We start from the raw sequence: 18,998 nt of genomic DNA on the forward strand, positions 1-18,998 counted from the left end.
TTCAAGAGAATAATGTCATCCACATCAGAAAGGTTACAGAACTGACATTCTTATAATCTCATTCTGCTTTCCAATTTCGACCATCTGCTTGCACTACTCTGCAGTCGTAACGTGAGTGGGTGAATGAGAATAGTTTTACGCCGCGTTTAGCAATATTCAAGCAATAAAACAGCGGGGGAAACCAGAATGAGATAAGCTTTATCGTCACGACGGCAGTATTTCAGCCATATTGTGACTGGAAAATGTTACATATATTTTTAATCAATAATAATATATTAAACCCTCTTAGCGACAGACAGTACAATAGCAAGCAATGTATCATATATTTACATGAAAAGCCAATTTGGGAACATTTAAAAGAGGATTATCTTGACAATAGGAGATAAAAATGGTCTCTAGGTCGCCAGCAACTAAAGTTAGGCTAGTATAAAAGGAAACGAGTTTTGAGAAAAAGAAGCTTCTTCATTCGAACTGTTTTTAGTTGTAAAAGGCTTATGAGAGAGGGTAGACTCAAGGAACTGACAACGTCATCAAGCCTCATATGTGAGCATTACCACATCGCACGCAGGAGTGGTACGTTGTTTCTTCGATGGAACACAGAATAAGTGCTACAGAAATATAGAAGCTCCAAGCAAAAAACTTTGCTGACGAGGTCCCTTTCGAAACCGAATAGTTAACATGCACTGCAAACACGAAAATGTCGCTTTTTTCCGTATATGGTCATTGGACGGAAAAAATAGTTTTTTTGGACGCTTTCACGACGCCCGTCCATATCGACTTTGTCCTGTGCGCATTGCACATCATTGTAAATATATTACTTCTTAAATTAAACATTGCCAGGATTCGAATGACAAGATGACGGTTCCGGTGAGATAAAGAGGTTACAAGAGAGTGTCTAGCAGATACCAGTTATGTATTACAACAATTATTTCGAAACGTTACTGACGAGAGAAAGATAAATCTTACTTGACGGGCACGAGTGCAATAATCTGTGTCTTACATACTCTAAAATGAGTGAGTGAGTGAGTGAGTATGGTTTTACGCCGCTTTTAGCAATACTCCAGCAATAGCACGGCGGTGGACACCAGAAATTAGCTTCACACATTGTACCAATGTCGGGAATCGAACCCGAGTCTTCGGCGTGACCCTAAAATGAGACCATGTCAGCATGGATCGATGGATATGTGATATTCTTCAGATCGCAGTGACGAATTAATACATAATACATAACATAACGGCCATGAGTGATGTCATCCGGCTTACTGCTGACCACTCACACTTAGTGTTACACTCCAAAAATCGTTTCAGCAAATATCTGTGGATTATCAAAGCGATGATGAAAATGCAAACCTGATGTGACAAAACAAATAAAATTATTAAAACTTTGAATGAATTGCAATCAAGTGGTCCTTCAAAATCGGACCTTTAGGTCATCACCGTGAAGAAGCCTATCACGGACCTGGAATTCGATCTCACACACACGTTTGATACCAGTTGTAAGAAGTGTTACTCATTGTCGTGTTGTTGTACCTTTGTTAATACAGCGCTGATTACAGTGAAGACCGCCACCCCTACCTTCGTCCCCGCTACCTCTCAGAGGAGCATTCAATAATGCCCACTGGCAGATTTTCATTCATTATAACGATCGTACCAATGTGTATCTATCGATGTTTATATTATTCTTCCTAAAGGTTTGCATAAACGAAATTTGTGTAAGATATGTTTTAACAAAAGAACTATTATCAACACAAAGAAATAACAAACCTCATCTGTAGTCCTATATTGATACATCGTGGCAACTTTGATGATAAAAGTACACAAGGGCTTGAGGAGTTGCCTCCCTTGATGTCTTTACACTTGTAGCAGCGCGCAACGCCATCCCACGCGTGATATCCGTACCTTGTCAGCCTGCTGACGGTGTTAATCCCTTTAGGCATGTGGACAAGGCACCCTCCTTTGATCAAAAGGTCTGTAGTTCGAATCCCATCATGGAAAATTGAACTTTTATAGCTGCTTTACTCTGATATAGTCAGAAAATAAGCGAAACAATCAAATTAGTGAGAGGGGTATGGGCTGTAAACTACCCTTGAATGACATTAATGTTGCTTGGTGTACCCTTTGTTGTGAAACTTAATTATCTACTCATGATCAATACAGTCAATGAAACGTATACGTGCGCATGCGTACATGCGCACTATCTACTTGCTAGTAAGACAGCTGCCCTCAACAACGCACAGGATCCAGAGAGGAGTGATAACAAGTCCATCATAGGCGTCCATGTAGATCATGATCAGCTGAAACCCGGTGACCCGGCTGCAGCGAAAGCGCCAGGAACCACACTTGCGAACATGGACAGGTCACAAACTCCAGTGGTTACTCAATTTCTTGCGGGGCGGACCATTTGACCACGTATAATGTTTAGTCCGGCTTTTTCTCTGTTTTTGAGACAAACCTTTACAATTCATGTTTTTTTGTTCTGAAAGGTATCTTCCCACTTGCCAAAGTTTGCTTTCAGATTTGAGCGGGTTGTCGATGCAGGACTGTTTGCAGGACTCTGGTGAAGAGCCAGTGGTAACCTTGATATCATTGGAAGCGATCACCTTGTGCTCAAGGCGTGTAACATTGTTACCAACTTCTTTGCAATCTGAAAAATAAATAACACATATTTCATGTGTAATATCGTTTCATGTCACGGTTTCAGGAAATTAAGATGGTCCCGTATTAACAACGTTGACAGCTGTTTAACCCTCAAAGTGATACTGAAAATGAGCGAGTAGGGTTTTACGACGATTTTAGCAAACATTCAAACAATTACTCGATGGGAAAACAGAGCATCGGCTTCAAACAACATACCCAAGTTGGGATGCATACCCGAGTCCTTTTCCGCCTTCGGGATTTTGATATTTTAAGAAATCAAGAGAACCTTCACAAAATATTGTGAAAGTTATCACATTTGGTTAAATGAATAACATCAAGCTTGTATTCATTACAACAATTGCATGTGTGGAACTTGTATTAACACTAAAAGCAAAGGTAAAGCTAAAATGTGGCAAAACGGTTGATTTTAAAATATTTTATGAAGCGTTCTTCTTATATTTGAACAAGAAACATTCTTAGGCCCATACCAATTTTCCTCAGAAGATGCAGTTAAATAAGAACAGCTGAATGACGTGTAAATTCATCTTAGGTCCTCGACTTGCTTATACATGTACCTATATTTTCTCACGAAATTCGATTTGTCGGTCCCTTCGTTCACATTACCTATACTTTTGTAATTTGATCAAGCCAAAAGTCCAAAATGTGCTGGTATTAAATAGGGAAAAGGCTAATTATCATCCTTGAAAAACATGTAAATATCATTTATATGTAATGACATGTCTATGAACTCGAATATTCAAGCAAATGTCGGGCTTAATTAGATGGACTCCAGATCGTGTCCGACATCAAGGACGCCGGTATCTCACTCACGGTATCACTCATCTCTTCATTTCTCTGAAACGCGTCTGACAGACATGGAAGAGAAACGGTACAGTGTCTGGATCTATTGATATGGTTCTGAGAAACAATGACAAACTATTGATCGTGTGTGATATCATGAGTGCGGGTTTAATTCAGCCGGAAGATGGGGGTCCCGATGCACCCGAAAGATATATTTTTTAACTTACATTATTGTAATGTCTAGTATATGAATTTTGATGACAACAAGGCAAAATATTTTCAAATGATATCCATTGGCTTGGCGGTCATATTGGATTTTCGACAAAAACAATATTATCGGCACAACTATTGAACTAGCCATGGGACATAAACATAAGATAACATTTTGGGAAGTAATCGGAGCACAAGAAAGCTTTTGAAGTGATTATTTTCAAGACTAAAGTATTATTTCAACAAGTTGGGAACATTTAACACGAAAAAGAATAAGTGCGCATATTTCGCTCAAAGATAATGTATGTGTAAAGTATCATGGGCATTACTTTTGAACTGTGCATGGCACATAAATATATGGGATCATTTCTGAGAAAGCGATTGGAAATTTTATTTGCATGATAATATTAATATATAAACAAGTTGGTTAAAATTAAACACCAAAAAACTTGAAAAACCAGCATATGTTACTTAGAGATTTGAAATATCTTTCTACATACAAAACAAATGCATGTGATTTCCATGAAGACTGAAAGGAACAGTATTAAATTTACTTACATTGATAGCTATTCGCAAATCAACACACTTTCGTGAGTTTCAATACCTCACAGAAACAAACACACGAAAATACAACTTGTACGGAAGGACGAGCATCACAAGCGGCACGGTATGGGTTGTTTGCATAACAACATCTAATCATGGTACATAAACTTATAAGACTATTTTTGTTTGTAATTGTGGCGTAAGAAAACTTTTGAAATCATGAAACAGATCATGAAAACATGAACTTGAAAAATCAGTGAACAGATAGGGTTTAAATGTTCCAGTTAATGCCGCTGTCGTATTCAACCTTCTTTTATAAAAAATTAACTATTCTTTTTCATTTTAGTAATCTGTTTCCCCGTATACATAACATATATCTTGGTTATGGGAGGGGCTTAACAGTACATAAAACACAATAAAAAACAGATTATGAGACACACAGATGATGGACTACAGTTGTCCACTCCTCCCAAGAAACAAAGAAATTGTTTGTACGTAACGTGAGCATGTCTAGTGGTGCTTTGTGTTCATTTTGTTGGTGATGAGTACCAGTGTATCTATTTTGCTTCTTATATTGTGAATGTGGTCAATGAATACATGTGCATATAATATGATACAGTAAACTACGGTTATAACGAACTCAAAGGGACTACTAATTTTAGTTCGTTATAACCGTTATTCGTTATAAGCATATATACAGCATAACTACAGCATATAGTCGGGACTAAAAAGTTAGTTCGTTATATCAGTTAGTTCGTTATAAGCGTGTTCGTTATAACCGTAGTTTACTGTAATATAATCTTTGCAAGATAGTCAAATACGGTCGTCACAAAATGTGAATAGACTTAGCACTGGTATGTTATTTAAAGGATGATATTGTAAGGTTTGAATAATCTGGGCACATGTAAGTCATTTAGAGGGTATTTTTTAAAGCTGTAAATAAAATAGGCACGATGTGTCATTTACAGGATACTCGCATGTAGCAGTGAACAGACTAGGTACTTGAATAGCCTGGCCTTGTTGGATTACGTTGCAGCCATCCGGGGAACAGGAGACTGATGATCAGTCAATACATGTACATGTACACCGAGCAGTTTCTTCTTGTGTGTTGGAAAGTACACTGCAAATGCAGCTGGAGATTGAGAGTTAGCCTTGATTCCAGCTACTGGGGCCAGACAGTGAACACGATTTGATCATATTGACGAATACAGAATCAACAAAGCAACGCAGAGCATCTGCAAGGGCGACATCATGGAACAGTGAATATAGTAGTCACCAATGTGCATCATATAATGCCATCCTCGTTGAGCAGTGAATAGTCTAGACACAGGTGTGTCATTTTGTGAATAGCTAGCAATGTAAGTAAACGTAATGTTATTCCTTCCAAACTTCATGGAATCATATGAATTTGCTTTGAATGCTGACAGATATTTGCAAATCTCTAAGTAACATATGCTGACTTTTCAAGTTTTTTGTGTGTTTAGTTTTAACCAACCTGTATATATAATATTTTAATCATGCAAGTAAAGTTTCCAATCGCCTTTTAAGAAATGATCTCATATGTTTATGTGCCATGTCAAGTTCAAAAGTAATGCCCATTATACTTTTTTGGTCAGAAATCCAGAATGGCCGCAAATGGACACTATTTCGCCGTTGCAGCAATATAATTCACTTACAAGACATGAGCGATATTGCTCATCTTTATTAACTATTCTGTAGCACACCAACATTTTCCTATAGCTGACTTGAGTGTGTGCTATTTATTATTTCTATATCCATCTATGTGTATTTTAACACATAATAAGTGTTGATATAATAAATATTAATATACAAATCATATTAATATTCATTGCACGATCTTGTTATTTAATCTGAATGTTCTGCACGAAGTTAATGTTGAATAATATTTGTATCTCCCGAAGTGTAAATGGTAGAAGTAAGTCCATCGTTATTTGAGGATTTATCATTTTGGACCTCGAATAGGTATGTTATTGGTGAAGGTAAGTCCGTCATGTTTGAGGAGCCATCATGCTGTACCTGACTCGTGGTTATTTTTGTTGAAGGTACGATCGGTAGATGATATGCTTTGAGCCTTCCAAAGAAGGATGTACAGTACATCCTTAAGAGTTTGTACGTATTAAGTTGTAAACTTCCCTTGCTTACTGGCATACCCAGCTGATTTTGAGGAGCGTATTTTGTAACTATGAACCCAAGATTCATCAGCTTGAGACTAAACAACAGTTAACACGACGGAACATCACCTAGCATTCCAATAGACTGCTACTGGTGGACTACCTCCTGAAAGATCAGACCATTAATGGCTAATAGTCTGCTCATCTGCTAAGGTAACTGCCTGATGACATCAAGGCCTTTCCTCGTTAGTCCATCAACCCTCATGCCGCACTTACTGCTGGTACTTACTACTGGTGAAAATAAGTGATTAACTAGCTTGAAAACTTTAAAATCGTGACATATTCTATCAAAATCCGTCCAAATAGGTGATTTATCAACTGCTTCCCATTTACGATCACCAGACGTCTCTTGGCGGTGCCTTTTTCATGTTAAAGCATTTTCGTAATGGAATACATAATCGGAAGCAGGTGTTATGATGCAATGACAATTATTGCCAGTGTTATTGCGTCAGACAGTGCAGCTAGGTACATTACGTGCGATAATTGTATATGTATGATATTCATTTCTATTTAAAAAAGGCATGCACATGTTTAGTATGCATCAAATCAGCTCACTGAATCCTTATGCGCATATTGTGCAGATGTTGCTATGAATTTCCTTTAAGAGCGTTTGAACGCTAACTGTTGTTGTTTTGCTTGTTGTGTTTATGAGGTCGCCTTCCCTATTCTACCATGGCAACGGAGTTTTGGCCAGTTGTGTGGTCTTTTTGGAATTGATTTTTGTATTTGCGGCAATAGTTTGCTGAGGTGAGATTTTGGCAAAAGAATATCAGGATTATACGAGGCAATTTCTGTGGATTTGAATGATGTCATGTACATTCCGTCCTGAATATGGGGCAATCAGCCTTCGCATAGTCCCATGTGGGCTTAGGAGTGGGATGTTCCTCTAATTGGGATGGCTGAATATGTGGGTGAGTATAGAAACGTGGTCACTTTTCCAAGTGTCATCAAGGACTTGCCATTGGCAATGTGAGGCTAGGTTGCTGTTGGCAGTTGTGAGGTGAACTGAACTCCATGTGTTGCTCAAAAGTCATAACGTTGTGAGACTGTCGTCTTTAGCCCATTTCTCTACGATTTTGCTGTATTTGCATGAATCGTTCTTATTTTCCCCAAAAGGACTGTGTGCATTAATGTCAGCAAGGATTGTGCCATTTTTGTCTATTATTTGAACTAGTCTCTTTAGCTCTTTTGTGTTTGTATCATGGGTTACCCTGTGGTATACGTTAGCTATGCCTAATTAATTGACATCTTCCACTTTTTAGGAGATTACTTGGGATTTAAGGTTTCCTACATTTGTTTTGATATTTTGGAGGTAGAGCTGTCGTGGACAAGGGTGATAAGTCCTCCTCCCTTGTTACTGGGAATAAGTCTTTTTCTGTCTTTTCTATAATTACTACATCCAGATAGTGAGAATTTGGCTCTTTCTTGTGTCTCCTGTATTGGAATGACATACGGCGTTATGACATGTATTTTACGAGTGCATGCAGTTCGTTGCCGTGTCTCTCAAGGCCCTTTGCATTCCACTGTAATAAAAGCAAGTCCATGATTTTAGATGTGCGCTCATAGGACATGTCCTATATATATTGGAACTGTTTCTTTGTTCCTTTGTAGTTCAGTATTTTGAAGCCAGTTCGAGGATGCAGATGGCTTCTCATTTCCCTGCTTGTATTCTGGATCAGTGCCGTGTCAATGACCTTGAGCTTGACTGATTTGTTGCTTCTGGTCCTCAGTTTGAGTATTGGAAGGTATGGGGTTTGATTCGAGGGCTTGGGTTTTCTTCTCCATGCGTTAAGCTGTGGCATTGTGTATGTGAGCAGGTAGATCAGTGCTCACAGATACGATTGTTTGCTCAGTAGAGTGATAAGTTGCTTATTCCATACTGAAGTCACCGGTCCATTAGATAAATATATACTCACACTCATGTTTTTTACAGAGAGCGCCAAAATGTTTGCCTTATGATGTACATTAGTGGCGAGTATTACTACTTAGTGATATCTTTAAAATATCCATTGCGTTTCTTAAGGGTTTAAGAAAATATATAGCCCTAGACAGTTAAGTAAAGGCGGATTCGAGCTTGAGAAAATCATTTTAAGTTTTTGCTGGTTTAGATGGACACAATAATACTTTGGTAAGATGCTGTCTCTTAAATCTGCATAGAATGGACATTGCCGGCAGAAATGGTATTCTGACTATACTATTAATACTATGCAAAATGGACAGAATCTTCTGTTAATATTGTACTGTCAACATATTTCTACTATTAAAGTATGACTAGGGCATCTTAATTTGGCTGAAGCTTTAAGATAGATAGATAGATAGATGTGAATACAAAACATATAAACTTATAAACCATATTCTATTTTAACATGTCTGTAAAAGTCTAACTTTGGAGAAGCTGTAATATTATCAATATCTTTACAACGTTTTACAAATTGGTCAATAAATAAATCAACATAGCCAACCCCTTGTTTGGGCCGACCCATAGTTTACTTATATAACGAGTTTTTAACATCATGAGCCCAGCATGTTGTCCCCATTTCGGCCTTACTGAACTCCAAGTGGTACACTTGCTTAAGAATAATGTTTGATGTTTGGCTCAGCAGTCGTAACCAATAAGTGATTTTTCTCTTCTGTTGAAAAACCATTACAGAAAATCTCTCAACCTCCCCTCTCGCAGCTTTATTCGGGTTTTGACGTTTAAGACCCAATACTTATGTTCGAAAGCTGTCATGAATTGTATCTACATATGGGGTGGAAAGCCCATACCTCAGATCCATATTATAAAATTGACATGATTTAATATCAAAGATACGAAGCTGTATACTTACAGGAAGTTTTTGAAGCATTAAATTGATACATTTCCAAGCTTGTTGCGCTAATAATTTTTGGGTTAAGCACCACGAGGCAGATGAGGAAAAACGAACACCCAGATAGTTATAGCAAGATACTATTTCAAGAATTTTTTTGTTAAAGCAATTTTTTTCATGAAACCCTAATGGTCCACCATTTATAAAAATAACAATGATTTTACTTTTTTTAAATTTTACTTCAATTTATATTTGTTACAATACAAAGCAAATTTATCTAAACGCTTTTGTAGGCCAAATGGTGTGAAATCAAACATGACAATGTCGTCAGCAAACATCAATTTTAACAACTCAAATTAGTCCTTTTTGTCCATCATAACTCACAAAGTCTATAACATCATTGATAAAAAAGAGGTGACATTTGACACCCCTGCCTCAATCAGTGAAAAAAATCTGTATAGCCAGCATCTATTGAAACAAAAGCTTTATTGTCTTCGTACATATATTTTGTTAATCTATATAGTCTACCTTTAACCCTAACCATGCCAAAGTTTATACAATGAGCCACTTCTGTAAAACAGAGTCACATGCAGCCTTTAAATATATAAATGCACAATAAAAACGACTACGTTTCTGAGATAAAAACTTTTGGATTATAGTATTCAAAATAAATATATTCTCTGGGGTCTGAAATCGTTTCCGAAAACCCGCCTGTCCCTTTATCATTTTATCGTCAATATCAGCCCATAATGATAATCTAGAGCAGATAAGTTTTGCAAATATTTTCCCTGCAACTTCCAGTAATGTGTGTTTCGTGGATCATTGGAGCGTCTTTTCTTATAAATATGCAATTTGTTGTCGCCTTGGTGTTCTCAACCTCTGTGTTTTGAATAGATGTGGAGTAGGCATTTTACTTCTGCGTTTGCTGATGAGCAAGCGTTTTGGACATTTCGGCGACAAGGATGAATGGCCCTCTATTTTGCAGTTTGTAACATAGTTTTTGTAGTTGGATGTTTGGTTACATGATGTGTTTGTCATTGAGTTGGCCTTTTATTATATGGCATAGTTTTGATGTTCTCCCCACCAAGATTAAGGTGATGTGCGACTGACTTGCCTTGTAATATGAGTTTGTTTTTGCCACGTCATAATCCATGCTCTATGCTTGGTAGTACTCAATTTCCAAGTTCATATTTGTCAGCCCAAGGGGCCTGGGTGATTGACAACCGTGCAGTTTGAGCTGGTGAGAGAACCAAGCTTCTGGGCGCAGGAGGTTGTGTACAGTACGCGACCTGAGATACAACTTAACGCTAACTTCACAGGGATCACTATTTACGTAAAAGGGCACGCTATTATTGTATGACCTGATCAAGTATCCAATCACTCGCAGTACACTGATACCCAATGCATGCACTGTGTATGGACCGAATTCATATAAACCGTATATTCTTCGGCTCTCACTACAAAACACATTAGATACTTCTGGATGATATACCAAAGGTAAGACTAATTAGATTACCGGCTTCTTCGTTAGTATTCTTCTTTTTTGTAGTCATGACGTTATGATAATTATTCTTCCCCGCTTAAGGTCTGGTGTGTTGTGAACTATTTTCCTCTGCTGATACCAATGAGTTGTGTTAACTCGCCTCCTCTGCTGATGTCAGAGTGTCGTGTTTACTATTCTCCTCTGCTGATGTCAACGTGTTGTTTAAACTATTCTCCTCTGCTGATGTCAGAGTGTCGTGTTTACTATCCACCTCTGCTGATGTCAACGTGTTGTGTTTACTATTCTCCTCTGCTCATGACACGAAGTTATGATGTTCAATCCGTAATCTGTAGGTTTGTGACTTAACATCAATTGGTCGGCGCCTCTAACGTATTCAATCGTTCAATTCATTTTACAAGATACTGTTCAAGACATTGGATTCAACCTGCTTCGTCTAAATTTCAAAAACAGGTAAACGTGTTGTTAACTATTCATTTCTGCTGATGCCATAGTGTTGTTTACTATTCTCCTCTCCTGATGCCACCGTGTTGTTAACTATTCTCTTCTGCTGATGTCAACGTGTTGTTAACGATTCTCTTCTGCTGATGTCAACGTGGTGTGTCAATTTATCTGCTGATGTCAACGTGGTGTGTCAATTTATCTGCTGATGTCAATGTGTTGTTAACTATTCTCCTCTGCTGATGTCAACGTGTTGTTAACTATTCTCCTCTGCTTGTGCCACCTTGTTGTGTAAACTATTCTCCTCTGCTGACGTCAACGTGTCGTGTTTACTATTCTCCTCTGTTGATGTCAACGTGTTGTTAACTATTCTCCTCTGCTGATGCCAAAGTGTCGTGTTTACTATCCACCTCTGCTGATGTCAACGTGTTGTGTTTACTATTCTCCTCTGCTCATGTGACACGCAGTTATGGTGTTCAATCCGTAATCTGTAGGTTTGTGACTTAACATCAATTGGTCGGCGCCTCTAACGTATTCAATCGTTCAATACATTTTACAAGATACTGTTCAAGACATTGGATTCAACCTTCTTCGTCTAAATTTCAAAAACAGGTAAACAGTAGCAATTAGACAGCCCTGGCATCGTCGGGGATGAGTGACTTTGATGGTCAGATGAAGTAGGCGTAGAGCTCGAGTCTTCACTCCAAGAACACACATGGGAAATCACTGGAAGACGGTCTATAGTGCCATAAAGAGACCAACATGGCCACTGAATGTTGATCAGAAGCATGTCGTCTCTCAGCAATGATATTTCTTTAATGTTGTTGGGTTACCAATGATTAACCAGTGAAAATCCGTGTTAGAATAGGTCTTCAGCAACCCATATTCCCCGTAAGAGACGACTCTGACTGTTGTGAGAGGCAACCTACGGAATCGGGTGGCCAGGCTCGCTGATTTGGTTGATGTATGTCACCGTATCCCAATTATGTGGATCGATGCTCATTAAATCAAGCCCTGGATTATCTGGTCCAGATAAAGATTATTTACAGACGGCCGTCATATAACTGGAGTATTGCTAAGTGAAGCGTTAAACAACGAACAGACAAATAAAAATCAGCTGACACACACGTATCATATTGTTTTGAAAATGCACACCAGGTGATTTTGAGGGTTTTGTTTGGCCCTCAGTTTTCATCCAGTTGATAATTATGTTTGGTCATTGTTAAGATCCAATTTCTACAAACATAAAGATAAACTTACTTGTCAGAGCTGTTGTCAAGCATGGCTATAAAGTGGCGTCGAACTAAACTCACTCACTTTTTCATTGTTGGATAACCACTACCTTTATTGACAGAACATTTATGATCAGTTATTCCAAGATAGGCTTCACCAGCAACATCTTACCATTTCCATGAGACGGTGCTTCACCGGAATAAAACTGAGTTATTAACCCCTTTTAATTGAAAGGCAAAGAAAACCTTTAGAAATGGACACAACGACAAGCACAGAAGCGGGCACTCTCTTGAGAGCACAAAACATGTCAACTTGGAAAAGCAAGGTAATGACATCATTTCTACCATATCAACAGCACACTGTCAACTGTTTGATTAATTCTAGAGGCGGTGTGTTAAATTGAGCACCTGAAAATCTAAAGGTTGAAAGTTGGAGGTAAAGTTTTCTGTTCTTCTGACACCCTAATTTCAAAGAAAAAAAATTAAACAGTTCCCAAACCACAAACGTTGGACATCCTCAACAACTTTCCTGGATCGAATGGGGCAGCACCACTTCTGACATGTGTCGGTGTTTTCAGCTCCGTCATTGTCTAAAACGCAACGTGCTCTTGATAGCCATCATCACGTCAGTAGTCCTTGGAGTGATTCTCGGAATGTTTACTCGTCGGCTGAAACCCAGCCCACACACTGTCAGTCTTATCAGTGTCCCCGGCGACCTGCTGATGCGCATGTTCAAGCTGTTACTGCTGCCCCTCGTAAGCTCCAGCATGGTCACAGGTGAGTACAAACGCTATGCAATTCATTATTATGTACAAGCAAAAATGTAATATGCATTAATGAGGAGATACTGAATTTATTTGAAAACGATCAATGATATCTCACACGAACGAATTCAAATAATAAATTCACTCGTGAATAGTAGAACATTATGACAGAACTTTCAGTCTGTCTCAATAAATGCATGGATTCATGATTAAAGAACGTAAGGACTTGTTAAAAAATATGCAATGACATATTTATTGCATCTGGTAACCTGACAAAGTCGACATTTTCACTTTTTACTCCTTGGGAGACACCGATGGCCCAGTTGTCTCAGGAGCCACAATTTACTGGACAGAGCTGCATCCTGGGCATGCCTGCGGTCGCAAGAAACCTCCATGTATATCGTGGCCTTGAATCCCGTTTCGATAAGATAATGCATTGAAATAATAAGAAGAAGAAGAATAATAAGAAGGCTGTTAGGGGTCTTCTTCCGAGCCTGATACATTTAACCCATGTTGCACAGGTGTGGCAAACCTAAACAAGTCACGTGGCAAGTTAGGCATTATGACGTTGGCGTATTATCTCTGCACCAGTGTTATCGCCACTGTCCTCGGAATCGTACTGGCGATCACTGTACGACCAGGGGAAGTCACCAAAACAGATCCACTTTCTGACAGAGTCCATGACATGCCATTGCCCGTAACGACGGACGCCATATTAGACCTCTTGAGGTGAGCCTTCTGTTAAAGTTTAATCACAATCTCTTTCTTTCATAAAAAAACCCAATTCAGTTAGCATGTTAACCCATAACAATACCCTCATGGTCCTTTATTTATACTGTATTTTTTTTAAGTTCCCCTTTAGCTCTGTCATAAGTGAGAATATGTGAGTACGATGACACTAATGAATGTTCATATACAGTAAACTACGGTTATAACAAACACGCTTATAACGAATTTACGGATATAACGAACTAACTGTTTTGGTCCCGACTATTTGCTGTACTTTACTGTATCAGAAATATCTTCCCCGAAAACATCATGCAAGCCGCATTTCAACACTCAAAAACAACATTCACCAAGTACATGACTGAGCCTGTGAACACTAATGGAACGACACTTACAAAACACAGTTCAACGAAATATGGTGGATATATTTGGCAGAAATCCGTGAACTACCAAGATGGCATGAATGTCACAGGTAAGCGAGTGACGAAGGTAAGATACGCATGTACATCTACATCTATATGCAGTAAAACCTCGGGATCGTATCGAAAATCCTCAAAACAACTGACAGCTGGTGAGAGACCCGTTGTTGATACAAGTGGAGGTCAACCAGTACGATATCCAGCGATCCCGATAAGGTTGGTTGGTTGGTTGGTTGGTTGGTTGTTTAACGCCGCACTCAGCAATATTCCAGCTATATGACGGCGGTCTGTAAATAATCGTGTCTGGACCAGACAATCCAGTGATTAATATGATGAGCATCGATCCACGCAATTGGGATCGATGACATGCATCAACCAAGTCAACGAGCCTGACCAACGGATCCCGTTAGTCGTCTTTTACGACAAGCAGAGTCGCCTTTTACGGCAAGCATTGGTTGCTGAAGACCTATTCTACCCCGGAACCTTCATGGGTCTCCCGATAATTATCATCTTCATTGACACACAATCTCGATAAGGATTGTGAGTCAATGAAGTTGATAATATGAAAAGATCAACTGTCCATCAAATGAAACTTTTGTATTAATTAACGAGGTTGCATCTAAAGAGTAGGTCTGAAGGTATATGTACACTTTATGCACACAATTTAACGAATGTATATCTTGTTGGTTATATAACGATGACTGTCTTTTTCTGGTTTATATATTTGTCTAGGGATCCTGTTGTTTTTTGCGGTGTTTGGTGTGATGCTGAATAAGCTGGGCGAGTCTGGTCGTGCTATGGTGGACTTCTTCCACGTTCTGAATGAAATAACCATGAACATGACAAAATTGGTTATGTGGTAATTATAACCGTTTACCATCATTTCACTAAAAAACCTACAACTGCTTTGAATATCTCCAAAGCTAGTATTCACGGGGATGAGGCGTTAATTCTACATTGAAAATCAGATATTCAAGAATGTAGATGGTGGTGAAGGAATTCAAAGTCAACACTGGACTTTGGGAGCATGGTAAAAGAGTGAAACAAAGCGATCAGCCCAGAGAATACACTGTTGATTGTCAATGGAATGGGCTAAATGTTTGACGGAAAAACAATTTAAAGAATGTAGCCTCATCACGTAACCAAACGCTGACTCACTGAGCTTAAAAAAACTTTATATATCATTACTTTCTTGCTTTCAGGTACAGTCCTATAGGTATTCCTTTCATCATCATGACAAAAATTATTGAAGTACCGGATTTAGAGACATCAGCTCAACAACTGGCTATGTACATGGTCACTGGTCTCCTTGGTCTGGCTATTCATTCACTGATTGTGCTGCCAACTATCTACTTCACACTAACCAGGCAAAATCCATTCCGGGTGTCCCTTGGCATGGTAGAGTCGCTGCTGACTGGACTGGGTACAAGTTCCAGGTTCGAACATTGTACTTTGTAAAGAAGCGGACATAATTTCGTTTTCGTGAACATTATTATTTTATGAACGATTTTGAAAGTTACGTGTTTTTAAAATATATGAGTCCTGTAACTGTGTTGCCAAGTCTTGGCTTCAAAAACAAACTGTTAACTTTTTCCTCCTAACATTTTATTATTAGTTTCTTTCATAGAGCATGTGTGCACCTTGAGGATTCGGACGGGAAGACCTGACCGTCCTCTGTTTTTATTCATCGCCTATTTTTTTGCCTGGGAGCACTCACTTTTGTCAGGGCTTTCGTGGCTTATGGAAGCAGTCACACATGAGATGCTCTGGTAGTCATGTGTAGCATGCTCATGTAAACGTAGTAAGGGTGGGATAGCCATCTTTAGACACCGTAATTCACTGTGCAGAGTTGTGTCTCTTTGCCATGCCAGAAGCCTATGATCGTTGGTTTGCCCTGATATATTTTCTGGGTTTATCAACGCCATACCAACCTATCAGGATTTCGCCAAACTGGTAAACGACTAAGACCTGCATCATTTCAGGCTTTCCTCCATCATTTAGCTGACATCAATGGTTCTGTTCTCGTAACAACCATAAACCACTGACGACATATTCTGACCTGATTCTTTAATATAGAGACATGAGGTACAGAAACATGTAAGTTCTGGCTAAGTGTGATCATATTCTGTTTCAGCGCAGCGGCTCTGCCTCTTACTATACGCTGCTGCGAGGAGAAGCTGAAATTCAGTAAGCCCATCTGTCGGTTCGTGTTACCCATAGGAGCAACTATAAATATGGACGGTTTGGCCATCATTCAGGCTCTCACACCTATCTTCCTGGCTCAGATGAACCAGAGGATGCTCACATTTGCAGATTTAGTAGCAATCAGGTATAAAGAAGTCAATATAACCACCGTTTTCTCAGCTCTTACCGTTTCGCTCGAGGTATTATGCTCAACATTTAATGTCAGATAATAATAAGGTGAGGTGAAATGGGGTTTAACGTCGCGTCCAAGAATATTGCACTTATATAGCGACGTGCATGCACGTGTATGTGTGTGTGTGTGGCTGCTTGTACTAGTCCGGACTGATGCCGATTTAAAGTGCTAGCACACTGAGATACCATGCCGCAGTTTTATCATGAATACCCCACTCAGACACAGTATACTGACTCCGAGCCGACCAGTTCTTGTTTTAGACCCCTAATGCCGAGCGCCAGAAAGGGTAAAGATAATAATAAACATTAAGAATATTTCAAGGAGAGGGATCTGCCAAAGCTATTCGGTCATATTGATATTAACTATAATACATAACTGATCAAGGTTTTGGGAAAAAATATTTTATTTGTGAAGTATTTCAAATTAGTGACAATGAATACAATTGTGAATGTCAGTTTATACTTAAGCATTTTGCGTTCAATGAATGACTTCCAACCAGATCCAGAAACATTTTATTTCACTTTATTTGTACTCCAGCCTGTCTGCAACTCTGGCAAGTATCGGTGCTGCAGGAGTCCCTGGAACTGGCTTCATCACCATGCTACTGGTTGTGGCTGCTGTGGGTTTGCCCGTAGAGGATGCTTACATAGTGCTTGCCGTGGACTGGTTCATGTACGTATGTTCATGGTCACTCCTGACCGCCTCCGTGGTCTAATGGTAGAGCGCCCGACCGGAGAGCGGAAGACCGAGGTTCGAACCCCGGCCGCGTCATACTAAAAGATGTTAAAAAATGGTACTTGTTGTTACCCTGTCTGGCGCTCGACATTAAGGGGCTAAAACAAGGACTGGTCGGCTCGGAGTCAGTATACTGTGTCTGAGTGGGGTATTCATGTTAAACTGCAGCATGGTATCTTAGTGTGCTAGCACTAAAAATCAGCATCTGTCCAGACTAGTACAAGCAGCCACACACACACACATACACGTGCATGCACGTCGCTATATAAGTTCAATAATCTTGGACGCGACGTTAAACCTGATTTCACCTCACCTCACCTCATGGTCACTCCTGCAAATATGATTTACAAAATCAGCAGAAATATGTAAATATAAATTACAATTATTCATGATTGTTTTATATATATTAACATCTATTCCGAGATGATATGTTGAGTAATGTTGAGTAAATTATCAAATGGCGTCTTTCTAGATGTTTATTGTAAATGCTTCACAAATTCGCAACAGTTTTTTTTTTTAATATAACACCTACACATCAACTATGTCACTAGTTTATCCATAATTTTAATAATGAATAAAAAGGATGGTTGGTTGTTTTGTTGTTTAAGGCCGCACTCAGCAATATTCTAGCTATATGACGGCTGACTAAAATGGAAGAACTTACAATATTAAAGAGCGCTTTTATCATGAAACATATTGTTGTGACATCAGACTTAATGGATTATATTTCATTTCTAGGATGCGCATGGTGACAATGGTGAACGTTTATAACGACAGTTTGGCAGCAGGCATACTCACGAAATACTTCACTCCGCCTTCTAACTCAGAAGAGATTTCAAACTAGAATGTCTCGCCCTTTTTAATTGATGGATTGCCACTGTTTTGCCTGACCCGAACGACCACTGTGATGTACATGTAGACTTGTAATACTTCCACAAAGATAACTTAGGTGATAAACCAACTGACTTTGGAAATTTGATGAAGTCCCGCTGTTTTAGTAGATACTTATTTTCCCAATTTGGAACATAGGGCTTTAGGACAGTCATTTGCGAGTTTCCGTGCCCCAGTCGTATAAGGCGCCACGATTCGGTGTGCAGTGTTGCGTCCCTTGGGTACGCTAGAAACCAATGATTATGGGTTCGAATCCTGGCTCGCCCTGATTAGGTTTCTAGATGTCGGGATATTTGTTCGTGAGTTTGTGTGGCCTTTGGGATAGAGCAGTGTTGGAAATCCCCTCATGCCAAATCCTAACGTTGGCGGTTGACGGAGATGAATATCGATCACACAAAAAGTTTGTAAACAATGGTGTCATGAATAAAGTCTTTTAAGACGCTTTTAATAATGTTTTGTCAATGAGGAAATTACCGGACCTGTACCTTGGGGTTTTATGAATCAGAGATATGGCCTACAACCTCAAAATCGACGTTATAAACATCCGATATCAAATGTACCGTATTTACTCAATTAGACGCCCAGGCGTCTATTAGTTTCGCGCCAAACGTAGACCTGACGTCTATAGCATATAAAGCATCTAGTTGAGGAATTACGGTATACAGTTCTGGGCGCCTCGTTCTAATGGGTTATTGGCAGCCATTTATTATGGATCGATATGT

The 18,998-nt window shown here is 39.1% G+C and overlaps 1 protein-coding gene across 1 annotated transcript; it reads left to right on the plus strand.

Moving 5' to 3' along the window:
* The first annotated feature begins 7,012 nt into the window (after positions 1–7,012).
* On the plus strand, positions 7,013–18,683 carry LOC124117987 (excitatory amino acid transporter 3-like). The gene is made up of 10 exons (XM_046480021.2): positions 7,013–7,294; positions 12,600–12,690; positions 12,943–13,141; positions 13,650–13,857; positions 14,145–14,326; positions 15,006–15,132; positions 15,476–15,709; positions 16,408–16,602; positions 17,188–17,322; positions 18,124–18,683. Exons 2-10 carry the CDS (start codon positions 12,619–12,621, stop codon positions 18,227–18,229), a joined length of 1,458 nt encoding a protein of 485 aa, XP_046335977.2. The 5' UTR covers positions 7,013–7,294; positions 12,600–12,618; the 3' UTR covers positions 18,230–18,683.
* Positions 18,684–18,998: the final 315 nt, after the last annotated feature.

The sequence above is a fragment of the Haliotis rufescens genome, unplaced genomic scaffold (assembly GCF_023055435.1).
Source record: "Haliotis rufescens isolate VD_foot unplaced genomic scaffold, xgHalRufe1.0.p SCAF_18, whole genome shotgun sequence".
Classification (NCBI taxonomy): Eukaryota; Metazoa; Mollusca; class Gastropoda; order Lepetellida; family Haliotidae; genus Haliotis; species Haliotis rufescens.

Excerpts from the sequence above, each read along its gene's own strand:
- LOC124117987 (XM_046480021.2), top strand. The coding sequence starts at position 12,619 with ATGGACACAACGACAAGCACAGAAGCGGGCACTCTCTTGAGAGCACAA. Across the intron at positions 13,858-14,144 it reads GCCATATTAGACCTCTTGAG|AAATATCTTCCCCGAAAACA; the intron begins GTGAGCCTTCTG and ends TTACTGTATCAG. Across the intron at positions 15,133-15,475 it reads ATGACAAAATTGGTTATGTG|GTACAGTCCTATAGGTATTC; the intron begins GTAATTATAACC and ends TCTTGCTTTCAG.